Consider the following 14,611-nt stretch of genomic DNA (forward strand, 5'->3'; position numbering starts at 1 on the left):
TAAACGTCGTATAAACAGGTTAAATGACACATGAATGATCAGTTTCAGAATCTGCCAGCACTTTTCCATATCTTATAAGGATATTATAAGGTGTGAAATCGTATCGATCATTAATTTACCTTATCGTGGCAATCAAAGTACAGGTCCATGTGGATAGTCTTAACAAAAGTGTTTCCACAGGTCTTAACTCGGGTCAGCCCAATGGAATCCTTAAAGTTTACTCAGTTCAACAAAGTCTGAAAAGAAAGTATTGATAAAAAAGTTTATTTAATAAACGAAATGACTGGCCATATATCATTGTTTTGAAGGAAGACTGAATACTTTCAACCACAGCTAACAAGGGTCATTGTGTACATAAGCCGGTTTTGATAATGTCAACGGGTGTACCAACCCCACTCGTCAGGAACTGGCATTTGGTGTGTTGTGTTTTTTGCTTCTTTGGGCTAGAGGGATCAGGAATATATATATGTGTGTGTATGTATGTGTATATACACACACATATATATGTTTATGTATAAGTGTCTGTGTGTATTTGTTAATATTATCAAAATGCTTAAAAAATAATATACAGAGCACAATTACAGTGCTTGCTGTGCTTGAGCCCGGCTGGACGCTTAAAAAGCACCCTGAACTTCTGTGTTGCTCTGACTGCTGTGAAGAATGATGTAGACTGTGATAACCTGCTTTTTCATCTCGGTGCCCAGGCAGTCAGCAGCATTTTCTCTCATAGTACGTCACAGAGATGGATGAACGGGCTTCCAAGCCTTCTCTCTGGCTGTCTTAACAACCAGTGTGGTGCTTGATTTATGGGTTACAGAGCCCAGAACCTGCCGTCACGGCACAAGCCTTCCAGCTCTGTGCAGAAGGTCCACCGGGGTCAGCTTTGCCACTATGATTACAGCCCTACAAGTCACGAGAGAAATGGAAATGAAAGGTTGTTTAGCCTCTGAGCTTTCATTGGAACCCTTTATCTTAATCTGTCATCTCCAGCAGGTCATTTGTTCGTAAAATGTAATGAGGCAAATTAACAGCAGAAGGCATCCTGGACCTGGTTTTATACAAGAGGTCCTAGCTCATCCACTGTTGCAAAAGTGATTCGTGAGGTAATATACTTTACCTGTCATCGTACAGACACTGAGGCGGTTAACCTGCACCCAGAGCACAACACATTCATGTCCTGGTACAGACTGGGTGGCCCTTTAAAGTGACACGAGACTGCAGCAAATCTGGAGTCAATATAGTCTATATATAAAAAAAACTAAAACTAAAAAAAAACTAAAAAACAAACCAAAAAAAGGAAAACATTTTGTAAATAAGTCTATCAAATGATATACTGTATTTGTGCACAGGAGAATGTATTCATGTTCTGCACTGCTTTGCTGAAACAAGTACCCAGTTTTGTTGCTTGCTGCCTTAAGCAGTGGTGGTGCTGTTTGCTTGTGTAGTGCACGCGATTCACTTCTCTTCCATTAAAGATTATGGCACAATTATAAGCTAATATATATATATATATATATATATATATATATATATATATATATTTTTTTTTTTTTTTCTTTGTCATGTTAAATAATAAATGTTATTTTCTAAAACTAAAACCAATTCTTGAATCAGATATATTTTATACTTTTTATACTTTAATGCTCGCCTCTGAGGTTCATAATAAAGATGATGCTTTGATGTAGAAAATGAACTGTGATTATAGGTGGTGAAAGAAAATATACAAACTGCATTTAGGTAGAAAATCCTAGCTACTGGTGGTGACTCAGTTGTTTAATTTGGCCTGAATTATCTTTCATGGTGAAAGGAGGATTATATTTTCAGAGAACCCAGTTTGCAGACAGTGGAGAGTGGTGTATTACCATGGAAACTGTTAGCCTGAAGTTTTGCATCAGGGTCTGCATAGCACCCTTAAATACAATAATGCATGTAGCAAACCGGTACAGTCTGGAAGCTGTAATTTCTTGGCTTGTTCGTCACTGTTCGTTTATTCTGGATTGTGTTTGTTTTGTAGAGAATTCCAGTATGAGCCTTTCAAGCTAAAACCCATTTCTTGGCATATGTTTTCCAGATAATTGCCCAACCTTAATGGTCCTTAATAGATTCAGACTTCCTGAGGAACACCAATTAATCAGAGGAAAATAAATAAAAACAAGCAAACCAAAAAAAAATAAAAAAATCTTCTGCTAGGCATTGTTTGCAAACCTCCAGGATGTATTGAGATATGTCAGCCTAAGCAACATCACACAATTGTAAAAAGCACAACAACTAACTATGATGAGTAGCACTTCGAGTTTGGTCATATTACTGAATGGCATTAATGTATAATTAAAATAATCAATATTGTATTTAAACATTATTAGTTTGCTTGTCTGTGTTTTGTTAAGCTTCATTAAGCTTCAAGACGGGAGGAGGTGTTACCTCCAGTTCATGCACTTATACACAGTTGAGATCTGAGTGCTATGTGTGGTTGGACCTTTTCCAAACAAGTAATGAATTTTCAGATGTGTTTCCCTGCACATAATTACTGACATTTTATCCCCATAAAGTATTATGCCTCCAACCTTACACCCACAAATGTCTATGCCTTTCTCCATTAGTGGAGATTTAATCATACTTTTTTTCCCCGTTGTCAAGAAGTGAACTACACTTTTATGTAACTAAGCTAATTTTAACTGCTGTCCCTAGTTAGGGTCTGAGGGCTGAATTAATGCTAGGGCTGGTGCAGCAGGATGCTGAGTTTTGGGTTTTCCACTCTTGGCTCTTTTGACTATGTCGGTGTTCAGCTCTGTGAGCCCAATTAGTCTGCAAGCCCACACAGTGCTCACTCTGCACTCCCCCGCCGAAGCCCCCCGTCGCCCACCTGCCCCCAGACATCATAGCACAGCCCACCTCTCAGCTCCAGTAATGGCCATTTCTGCACAGGCTCTGTGTGACATAAAAGTAACCCAATCAATAGCAGGTCTTGCTCGGCAGGGCACCCAGAACCTGTGCAGTTATTCAGAACAAGTGTGCAGTGTTGCTCCTGTCATATACTGGATTGACTGTACAACAGTACAAAAGGACACATAGTTCCCAACAACTCTGATCATGCTCAGTTTACCAGGCATGGCAATTTGGGAGACTTTTCAGAAGTAATGTTGTCTATTGTATTCTTTCATAAAAAGAAAGAAAAGCTCCAAATAGTACTGTAGCTTAATTTTGCGTTTACATTTTTTGTTTATGATCACCTATTTCAACCTATTTTCATTTCAGTTTAATTATGTAATTTTCATTCTATTTCTACTAAATATAATCTATGACACAAATATATTTGTTTGTTTGTATATAAAACTGTCCTAGATACTTGTATAAATGGGGACATTTAATTTAATTTTGTTTGCAATATAAAGCTTACGAGGTGTTGTATAGAACACAAACTTGCACAGTCGAAGGCCCATGAGGTATGTAATTTAAATTAGAATACATAATAATGAATAAAGAAAATTGCATGAATCTAAAGCAGAAATAAATAAAAAAAAGTTACACCCTTGATTAGATTTAGGCAACACTAACATTAATGAATGGTTATGACCACCGCAGTACTTCTTTACTATATTGTAAATCATATGAGAGTCACAGAGCAGCATTTCCAAAAATTCCTACACTTCTTATCTTATGTATAAATGTCATCCCATGCATAGCATTATCAGTATTTAAAATTCTTCAGTTACCAGCGACGTTTCAGGACAGTTAAATGCGAGTGGTTACGTGTGTGATTTATAATAACAGGTTGTGTGAAGGCCAGCCTGCACAAGATGACATAAAAAAACACACTTTTTACAGTTTATTATTTTAGCTATCGTGTTGTGAAAATCACACCATTGTTAGACTTGAGGTATGGCTGAGTGTTCGCATACACAAATCTGTGGGTGAGACTGCTAATGCCTAGTGGATGAGCAATTGAGTGTATATGCCTCATGTACTGCACTTTGTCAATTAATTACAAGTTAGCTCAGGTATCCTACCTGCTATGTTTTGTTAATTTTTGTTGATTTTAAGTATTGTGCTGGTGTATAGTTACATTTGAATTACAGACTGCAGGGTTTGGGAATAATAATCCTTCAATTCACACATTATATAGAGAATGTTAACGTGGGAAATGTTCTCATATGTCATTCTTATTTAGTTGTCATTTTAAGCCATTTGTTTTCATCATAGAAGATTTAGCCATCTGAGCAATAAAAGTACTTTACTGGTTGGAAGTCTGCTTTCACATTATTGGACTGTGCCCCATATAACAATTTACCAGTGTACTTATTGAAAATCCCAGAGTACAGATTTGCTTTATGTGCAATTGAACCACTGCTCTCATGTAGGACTGCGTACTAAACATTCATACATTAGGCAAGACAACATACTTTTGTATCAAACCCCCAAAATATATGCATTTGTATGACATGGTATTTGTATACACAGGGATGTACACTACCGTTCAGAAGTTTGGGGTCACTTAGAAATGTCCTTGTTTTCCATGAAAACATACATGAAATGAGTTTGAATAGGAAATATAGCAAAATAAATAGGAAATATAGTCATTGACAAGGTTAGAAATAATGATTTTTAATTGAAATAGTGTCCTTCAAACTTTGCTTTCGTCAAAGAATCCTCCATTTGCCGCAATAACAGCCTTGCAGACCTTTGGCATTCTAGTTGTCAATTTGTTGAGGTAATCTGAAGAGATTTCACCCCATGATTCCTGAAGCACCTCCCACAAGTTGGATTGGCTTGATGGGCACTTCTTATGTACCATACGGTCAAGCTGCTCCCACAACAGCTCAATAGGGTTGAGGTGACTGTGCTGGCCACTCCATTATAGACAGAATACCAGCTGACTGCTTCTTCCCTAAATAGTTCTTGCATAGTTTGGAGCTGTGCTTTGGGTCATTGTCCTGTTGTTGGAGGAAATCATCTCCAATCAAGCGCCGTCCACAGGGTATGGCATGGCATTGCAAAATTGAGTGATGGCCTTTCTTCTTCAAGATCCCTTTTACCCTGTACAAATCTCCCACTTTACCACCACCAAAGCACCCCCAGGCCATCACATTGCCTCCACCATGCTTGACAGATGGCGTCAAGCACTCCTCCAGCATCTTCTCATTTGGTCTGTGTCTCATGAATGTTCTTCTTTGTGATCTGAACACCTCAAACTTAGATTCGTCTGTCCATAACACTTTACACTTTTGTCCTCTTGCTCGGTTGTGCACCGGAGCCTCCCACTCCTCTTTCTATTCTGGTTAGAGCCAGTTTGCGCTGTTCTGTGAAGGGAGTAGTACACAGCGTTGTACAAGATCTTCAGTTTCTTGGCAATTTCTCACATGGAATAGCATTCATTTCACAGAAGAGGAATAGACTGATGAGTTTTAGAAGAAACTTCTTTGTTTCTGGCCATTTTGAGCCTGTAATCGAACCCACAGTTGCTGATGCTCCGGATACTCAACTAGTCTAAAGAACGCCAGTTTTAATGCTTCTTTAATCAGCACAACAGTTTTCAGCCATACTAACATAATTGCAAAAGGGTTTTCTAATCATCAATTAGCCTTTTAAAATTATAAACTTGGATTAGCAAACACAACGTGCCATTGGCACACAGGAATGATGGTTGCTGATAATGGGCCTCTGTACGCCTATGTAGATATTCCATTACAAATCAGCCATTTCCAGCTACAATAATCATTTACAACATTAACAATGTCTACACTGTATTTCTGATCAATTTGATGTTATTTTAATGGACAAAAAATGATTTTCTTTCGAAAAACAAGGAACTTTCTAAGTGACCCCAAACTTTGGAATGGTAGTGTATGTATTAATTCAGTTAAAAAATAATGTGGAAGATAATGACAAGATAAGCTGCGTAAATGGAGTCTGTATTGATTATTTTCCACAGACATTTATTCAGATGAAAAATATGTTTTGCTTCTGTTTTCCAGGGAATATGGTGCAATTGATGATGTTGACATTGATTTGCATATTGATGTCAGCTTCCTCGATGTAAGTTCTCTACATATACATTTGTTTTCCTTTAAATCTGAAGTAATTTTCATGTGTTTGCTGGCAGAACCCCCTAAAATGTGTGTTTACTGGTGGAAAGTGGCAAGATATTGTTTGAGCTTTTATGGCCTAGAACAAATATTTTCCTGGAAGTCTTAAATACTTAAACAATGTTTTGACAGGAGGAGATTGCCCTTGCCTGGGATGTGATCAGGAAGGAGCCCGTGATCGTGCGCTTGCATTGCTCACTGACTCAGTATCTGAATGGCCCAGGTAAGAAAAGTACTCAGTACCAGGCACTGACATCAGTTTTCCTACACACGATGATAACTTCATGATTAAATGACAGGTTATTTCAATAAACTGTCTCGCAGGATCTGTTATCCCAGATTGTCATATTGAATATGTATGCATCTGTTGTGAAATGATGAAAATATGCATGCATGCAGGTGTATAAATTGCATCAGTCCAAATGTATTTACATGTAATACCTCCATTAATAAGTACTGATAGAGGGTAATGTTAACATGTCAATCAGCTGTCTGCTGTGGCTGGGGAAACGGTTTTGCACAGATTTAAATCCCTTCCAGAACTGCTGGGAGATGATTGGTGTTAAACACTCCCAAGAAGATGCCACAGACCCTCATGAAACTCTGAAAATCTATCTTGCACATTTGCTTCCATGAACTGACAGTTAATCATCGCATCATATCATAATGTCATCAATTGCTGCTGGTATTGTAATTAAGGCAAAGGGTGGAGTAACAAAGACTTGCAGCATTTTAAAAACAAAAGTGTGTGTGTGTGTATATATGTGTGTATACGTGTGTGTGTGTGTGTGTGTGTGTGTATATGTGTATATATATATATATAACACACATATACACACAGACGGGTGACAAATTAAAGGAAAAACCTGAATAAAAGAGTGGAGGAAAATAAGTAATGCAGATGCCTCCTAACAGGTGTACTGTATGATAGAATTAAGCAATTAACATCCTGTCATGCTCTGTGGCATGTATAAAAGTGCTGAGCAGGCCCAGTTGACTTTGATTTTGGATCAAGATGGCAGTGCATAAACCCCTCATTACAAAGACAAATGCACATTTGAGAGTGCAAAAACCATAGGCACTGGTCTACAGAGATGTGGAATAAAGTGATATGGTCAGATGAGTCATCCTTCACAGGCCTGACTGCTTGACCCCTACAGTGTTCCTGGTGTTCCATTCTACGAGTCTCTGGACTCTACTGGAGGAATCTGTGCCAAGAGCATTGAAGCTGTTCTGGCGGCTCATGGTGCCCCAACACCTTACTGAGACACTTCATGTTGGTTTTTCCTTTAATTTGTCACTCGTCTGTATATATAATATACTCTATGTATGTGTGTAAGTATGAACAAAATAAAAATGTATTCAACATAGATATTAGCTGTGCAATAAAAATGTCTCCACCTGTTTATTCATATTAGCCAATAACAGTATTATGATATGACTGTGACAGGTAATATGAGAAACCTTGAACCAATGTAACATAGGATTCATCTTGATAGTGATATAAATTGATATATTGATGTGATTTATCTGTTTTAGTTCCAACAGTGGATGTATTCCAGGTTTCTACAAAGGATAGGTTTGGGCTAGGACATCAACTGAAAAAGTAAGTCTGTTTAAAAAAGGTAGGAGAAGAAAATGCATTGTGATAGTGATTTGGAGGACATCTAGTCCAGTGTTGCAACTCTGGTATCTAGATGTTGTTTGATAAACGTTACAGTTATGCATACTTATTTAAATGAGACTAGTAATTGTAGGTAAACTTATTTGTGTTGCCAGGACTCATTTGCGTTGTGTTCCTCAATTAATATAATTTTGTGATGGGTAAAACAACAACAGTCCTCATTTAGTCTATCAAAATTATTTTCCAATCATGTAAACTTAATAGCATTTTCAGTAGCCACAGGCCTACATGGATTACTTTTCCAAAGAGCAGGCATTTTCAAGCTTTGCAAAACTCAGAAGACAAATATTAGTTTTATCTAGAGCCTGGGCCATTTTCATGTTTTAATTGTGATTGCTGTCCTTTTAAAAATATATTTTGAACTGTTCTTTTAAAACAAACATGTTGATGATCTAATGATAAATTATTAGTTTGCAGCAGAAGGACCTGCCCCAGTTTGATGATGTGTACCTGCCACAGTGACATGCCTATGCCACTTTTGACTTTCATACACTTATTCATATTAACAGCCAAACATTTGCAATTTCAGTGAAAATAAACAACATCAAAAGTAATGAAGCTTCAGTGCTCAATAGTAAATGGACACCCAAGAAAGATATTGCCTGTAAATGACGTTTTTCTATTTTCTGCAGTCTGGCCCACACATGGACTAGTTGACCAGTTATTGCAATGGCTGTCTATATATGTAATGTCAACAGCACTGCAACGCTGTCACTGTTCCCCGGGACTCAAGTCACAACGTCAGGTCATTAGCACTTTTTTTTTCTTGGCTCAGTGTGATTTAAAATGCATTTTCATTTCTTTCAGGATTATGCAGACATTTGTCACACAGCAATGGAAGCATCAAAGTAAAGAAAAATTAAATTGCCCACACAGCAAAAAACAGACGGACAAGAAGGTGAAATCTCCACTGCACATCTTTTCAACACTGCGCAGGTAAAAACAGGGAAATAAACACAAGCACATCTAGGTGAAGGACAAATTATATTTTGTACAATTATAACTGAATATAATTTTACATTATATTATGTCAAACAATATTGTATTGCATGTTTTTCTTTTTTTAATCCAAATAATACATTTTAAATGAATTTATTTCAATCCTAATTAAACTATTTGTGATACTGATATTAGTAAGATGTAATGGTTGTTTTTTGTCACATCTACAGCTTTACACTGATGGTGTTAGTCCAGAGTAATGCCAGTCCTGCCACTGGGATTTCTGCTTACTGTAACAATTTTATTTAATGTTTAATTCTAGTGTTTTTTTCCCCCCAGTGGTATGAGAAACCATCCTCACCTGAAACAGAAATCCTGATCTGATTTATCCAAAGATAGCAAGTCCAAAGTCTTCTAGAAGGGATGCTACTCATTGTAATGGTTTTGCTAGTTGCTGACCAGTGTATTTTCGGGTTTATATTACATTTGTGTCCACAAATTGCTTTGAAAAGCGTCTTCCAGTAATGAAAGTTGATGGGTTTTATGTTTTGAGCTAGCATGCCCTATAACAATAATGATTATATTCTTTCAGATGTTTCTGTGTTCAGTATCAGGAGCAAATAAGGGGGGGTAGAACAATGTGGTAGATCTCCCATTTTTAACCATTTAAGCAAAGTGTTTTTTTTATTTTTTATAAAGGTTTATAACTTTAAAAAGTGAAGTAGGACATATTCGAAAATGAAACCCATTTTAGTTCCACTTCTTCATGTTTCAGTTGTTGGTATTGTTTGCAAAGGTCATGGAAACATGCTCTGTTGGCACACCTACACACACTTTGTGCGTGTTTCAAAGTAGCACTGTGTCAAAGCAAGGTGGGTCTGCTTTAGAATACACTGATGTGGAATACATTGTAAAGAAGAAGAAACACAATCTTGTAAACATCTTGTTTGTTTCTAAAGGGGGTCACTATTTAATAAGGCATTTATATATTTTACTAATCATAGAAAGCAGGGCTTTAACTAATTTTTTTTACAAACTCTACATTAGCACCTAATTCACTTCTTTGAACTGGAATTTGTGTAATTTTGTGAGATCGTGTTATATGTATTACAAATAACAAACACATAAATGAAGAGCCTTAGGGCACAATGTATTCTTATTTATACACCTATAACCCAATTAGGACTTGAACAATGAAGACAGAGATGGTTAGTTTAATCTTTTAAGCAACTATGATGATTAAAAATACTATGTTCTTTGGATCCCCAGTATTTTCTCTTTAACCTGTCATCAGCTGTATCTACATTACTGACACGAAAGTGATGAAATTGCTAAAATAGTATTCTGCCCTCCCAGGTCACCAAGTTACCCCCCTCCTGGATGCGGAAAGACTAAAACGAAACTGAAGCCAGAGCAAGATGGAGTTTCAAAGTCGCACAAACTGTTGCGCAGGACTTGCTCGAGTACCGTCAAGCCTGAGGATGGATGTGCCAACAAGTCTCATAAACCTCTGGGCCGCTCTCTGTCCAGTGACCCCAGGGCTGAGCAGACCGTGGCCTTGAAACCCCACAAACTCCTGAACCGGCCCTGTTCTGCCTCCACCAAGCAGGACGATTGTGCCTCTTTGAAGCCTCATAAACTTCTCCCCAGGTCGTATTCAGGAGATCCCAGATGTGAGCACAACAGCACCCTTAAACCACATAAGCTCCTGAGCCGGTCCTGCTCCAGCACTATTCGGACAGAGGAGCTGGACGGACTCAAGCACCACAGGCTGCTCAGCCGGTCCTACTCGAGCAACACCAAAATGGGCAAGACGGAGCTCTTCAAGGAGCCTGTTTCTGAGGGCAGGCGACTCTCTCTTACCTCAGGGCTCATCGGCATCCTGGCGCCATCTTTGTCCTCCCAGCCAACTGTAAGTATGCAAGGGAAGGACGCCGCAGTTCCTCACTTCCTACTGAGGCACAGTGACCTCTGCTCTCGTAAGATGGCACTAGCCCACAATGTCCTAAGAATTCTCCTTGAGTGCATTAAGGTTTCTTTGATGATGAGTGTGTATAACTAACATATTTTCCTTTCCTCTTTGGTAGCCAAACTGTGGTGCGAAGTCAATCCCAGTGAGAGATCGTGGGTTTCTTGTCCAGGTAAGTCGTTTTCAAGCTTCCTGAATGATCTCACGTCAACTTATTAATGTAGTTAATTCTGTTAAATTATAAAATGTTGTTTGTTTTCTAGACCATGGAGTACGCTGGCCAGAGGATACCAGTTCTGAATGAGTACTGTGTTGTGTGTGATGAGCCACATGTGTTCCAGAATGGACCAATGTTGAGAGTAAGTGATTTATTTTGATTGTGTCAATGATGTGGATGTTAGATAATGGTTTCAAAGTCTAAATCCTGAAGAGAGACACTGACATCGTTGTTCAAACTATGTTTTTTGTAATGCATTGGAACACAGCATCATTTGACTTTTAATAATGTTATATGGAGAATAGGAACACCTTTCCCAATCATGCATCAGATCAGTCGAGACCAAATGATGCAGCAGAAGGTAGAAAACTAAACTGAGCATGAAAATTTTTCAAAAATGATTTCAGCTTTTGGAAATTGTATCTAAATACTCCAAAACTACATTCTGTGAAAAATAGCACCCAGAAATTACATACTTGAAAATGGGGGAGAATGCATGTCATGGAGACATATTCTGATAGTTTCCTGCAATTTATAATTCTGAACGCAGCTGTTTTTGGAAGACTGTGTCGTGTAAATTCAGGGACTGAGTGATTTTTTTTTTTTTTTTTTTTTGCCTTGCCAAGTCCATTTAAATGTGACTGAGAAATCAATTTCACTTTCCGTGGGTGTGTCTGGCACAGCCTGTACCCGAAGAAACATGTTCACTCTGTCTAATACCCCCACAGACCTTGCATTGTTGGCAGGGGACATGATGACTGGAAATCCCATGATGCTTGTCCCACATTCACAGCACAATTCACGCTGCTGTTGCCCTCAAAGTGGAAACTATAGCTATTAATGTTTGGATTCATCCAATGACAAAGACAAGCATTCAGACTTTTCTGAGTGGGGCTGTAATTTCTGCAGGGATGACAGAAGTGTGTAATAAGCATAGTGAGTCGAAGAAAGGCATTGGGACGGACAAGGGGGCGCAAATTTGTTGTAAGAATTAGGATGTCATGGTGACAGCCTGGACATGCCAGCGTAATGTGAAAGATCAAGCTCTTGGTTCTCTGATTTAGTGATAGTCTACGGTCCGTGCAGTCAGATGATACGCTGCTCTCTCTTCTCTAAGTGCATAACAGCATTGATTTCTTTTGATTACTCTATATTGCTCTTCTCACTTATTTGGAACCAGGCTGTCCCTGGTATCAAACAGTTGCTTCTTTCAAGGCATAATATCATAATCAGTTTATTTTTCTCACTCTCTTTTTTTATGTACTGCAACCAGAAATGGGTAAATAAGTAACCTTTTGGGTGTTTTACATGTAATTTGGTGGTTCATGATGCACAAAATTTTGTAGCAAATTAAAAAAACAATACAATCAAAACATCTCTATAGCTTAAAGGCTTTTCCATATTCCTTATAAAACTGTTCAGTCCATAGAGTCTGCACAATATATGAATCAACTATGTAATCATATTATTCTTATTATTTTAATAGTAATAATAATAATGATAAAAACATATAAGACTTGTATACAGTTACTGGGGTAAGATCTTTTCTCTGATCCTGGGCTTACTCTTTTTCTCCTCTGAGCAGATAAATGTGGTAGAGCGGAAATAAATGAGAGAAGTTAATTTTATAGAGGTTTTGACTAACTAGGTAGTGAACAGCATGCCTCCACATCCATTTCAGGGTTTTTCCAAGTCTGGAGGCATGCTGTTTACTGCATCTCATTCCTCAAACAGGGCATCAACGTAATCTTTTTACATTTGAACTCGGGCAGCTGCCACAAAACATAATTTAATGGCACACTTGTGATTAAACGATAGCATAGCATCCAGCACTTGTTCATAATGATATTCATGTGTTAAAATCTGAGATCCCTGCAGTGCATTAATCATATTAACGGTACCTTTTGTCAGATTGGAATATCTTGCCTTAAACAAAATAATATTTTCCTGGAGCAGGAAACTAGGAAACAGGAGGCAGGAGGCACCTGTCTCCAGGAGTGTAAAGTAACGAAGTACAAATACTTCATTATTGTACATTTTTTGTGTATTTGTACTCTATTTAAGTTTATTATTTGTGTAATTTTACTTTTACTCCACTACAATTATGAACAAAATAATGTACTTTTTACTTCACTACATTTACCACAGACCCCATTACCGCTATTTAAGAGGGAACATAGGACTTGCATATAACATGTTTCAGGTTAGTTAGATATAATTTTTACCAATCACACAGTAACATAATTACCAATGATGTAGTAAGCCAATCATTTCAGTTATATGTGGCATCAATCTACTCCCTCTCTTGTCCATTTAAGTACTTTAATTGCTGTCTTTCCCTTCATCAAAGACAGAAACGAACCCATGGTCGTACTTGATACTATGCTCTGAGCGATGCATGTTTAACCATTCAGAGCACAGCTTCTGCATTTTCTGAAGGACCCAGCAGAGTGAGTTTGTGATTGTTCTGATAATAAAATGCATTCACCAACAAAGGCTGTTTTGGGGGTTTCAAATAGATTAGCCCACACTCTCGCTAATTTGGTTCATGTCTTTATTCTAAAGCGCTTGTCATCACCTATGAATATTTCACTGTTAACTAGGTTAAACGTTTGTTGATGCATAGTATATACACTGGATGCGAGTGAAAATGTTAGAACTTACTGTATTTCAACAGGAGTTTCCAAACTGTTTTAAGATAAAATAGCGTTGCTAAGATAGAAACTGTCTCTATTTTTTTTTATTATTTCCCTGCGTCTGGAAAGAATCTGATCAGAAGTAGTGCACACTATATGCACACGCCCCATAACAAACAGTATGGATGATGAGAAGTTTATTTGTGAGGTACAGCAATATCCATTACTGATTTGTCAAGACGTCTGTGTTTATTACCCAATGTTACCCTTTGATAATACTAAATACAAATGAAAGGAATTTCCAGATCTGTGCCTAAATAACATATGTATGATGGACATTATTGCTGTTCATGCTAAAATTGAGAAACTGTAAAAATACCCCTTTAGAAGGCTCACACACAAACACCTGCACATTAATTTTTTGAGTAAATTTAGAGGGTGATTCATTGATCTTTCAATTGGGTGTAACTTAATTTCTTAATTTAACATGATTATGTTAGTAATAGTTGATAGATAATATTATTAAATAGGAGGCTATTTATTTCTGCTGAGTAGCTTGCCTGGTTGTTAGAAACATTGATTCAAGACATTCATCAGGCCAGACCTGTGGATCCTATTGCATCTATATCCCCAACAGTGTTTGGTCATTTGTCCCATAGACCCGGTGTGTGTGTGTGTGTGTGTGTGTGTGTGTGTGTGTTTTTTTTAACAAATTATGTTAAAATTATATTAAGATAAACTCAAACTATATTTACACTGAACTAAACCTTTTAGGACATTTCTTCTTCTTTCTTCTTCTTCCTCTTCTTCACTATTAAATGCAGCATCCTGCACCAGTGCAGCATTATATTTCCAAATGTATGAACTCAGACGTTGTGTGATGTGAGGGGTAATTATTATCGTAAATGCCTTTTATCTACATTTTATGCTAGGAGCTGAACTGTAAAATGGATTCATTTTGACTTACATCAGATAACTAATGTTGCGTGACCTTGGGTTTTTCAAGAGCACAAAAAGATGTTGATATACATTTTAATCGGAGGTTGATGAAGCGTTTCATAAAAGCCTCAATTCTGTGCAGCT

The 14,611-nt window shown here is 37.6% G+C and overlaps 1 protein-coding gene across 2 annotated transcripts in view; it reads left to right on the plus strand.

The window, feature by feature from the left end:
• The window catches only part of parp8 (poly (ADP-ribose) polymerase family, member 8), a 77,217-nt gene that overhangs the window by 45,368 nt on the left and 17,238 nt on the right, over window positions 1–14,611 (plus strand). For both annotated transcript variants that reach the window (XM_066712050.1, XM_066712052.1), the window contains exons 8-14: window positions 5,973–6,033; window positions 6,216–6,306; window positions 7,623–7,689; window positions 8,575–8,703; window positions 10,063–10,618; window positions 10,794–10,847; window positions 10,939–11,034. In XM_066712050.1, coding sequence (XP_066568147.1) covers window positions 5,973–6,033; window positions 6,216–6,306; window positions 7,623–7,689; window positions 8,575–8,703; window positions 10,063–10,618; window positions 10,794–10,847; window positions 10,939–11,034 — 1,054 coding nt within the window. The remainder of the gene's footprint in view (window positions 1–5,972; window positions 6,034–6,215; window positions 6,307–7,622; window positions 7,690–8,574; window positions 8,704–10,062; window positions 10,619–10,793; window positions 10,848–10,938; window positions 11,035–14,611) is intronic.

The sequence above is a fragment of the Amia ocellicauda genome, chromosome 8 (assembly GCF_036373705.1).
Source record: "Amia ocellicauda isolate fAmiCal2 chromosome 8, fAmiCal2.hap1, whole genome shotgun sequence".
In the NCBI taxonomy this organism is placed as follows: Eukaryota; Metazoa; Chordata; class Actinopteri; order Amiiformes; family Amiidae; genus Amia; species Amia ocellicauda.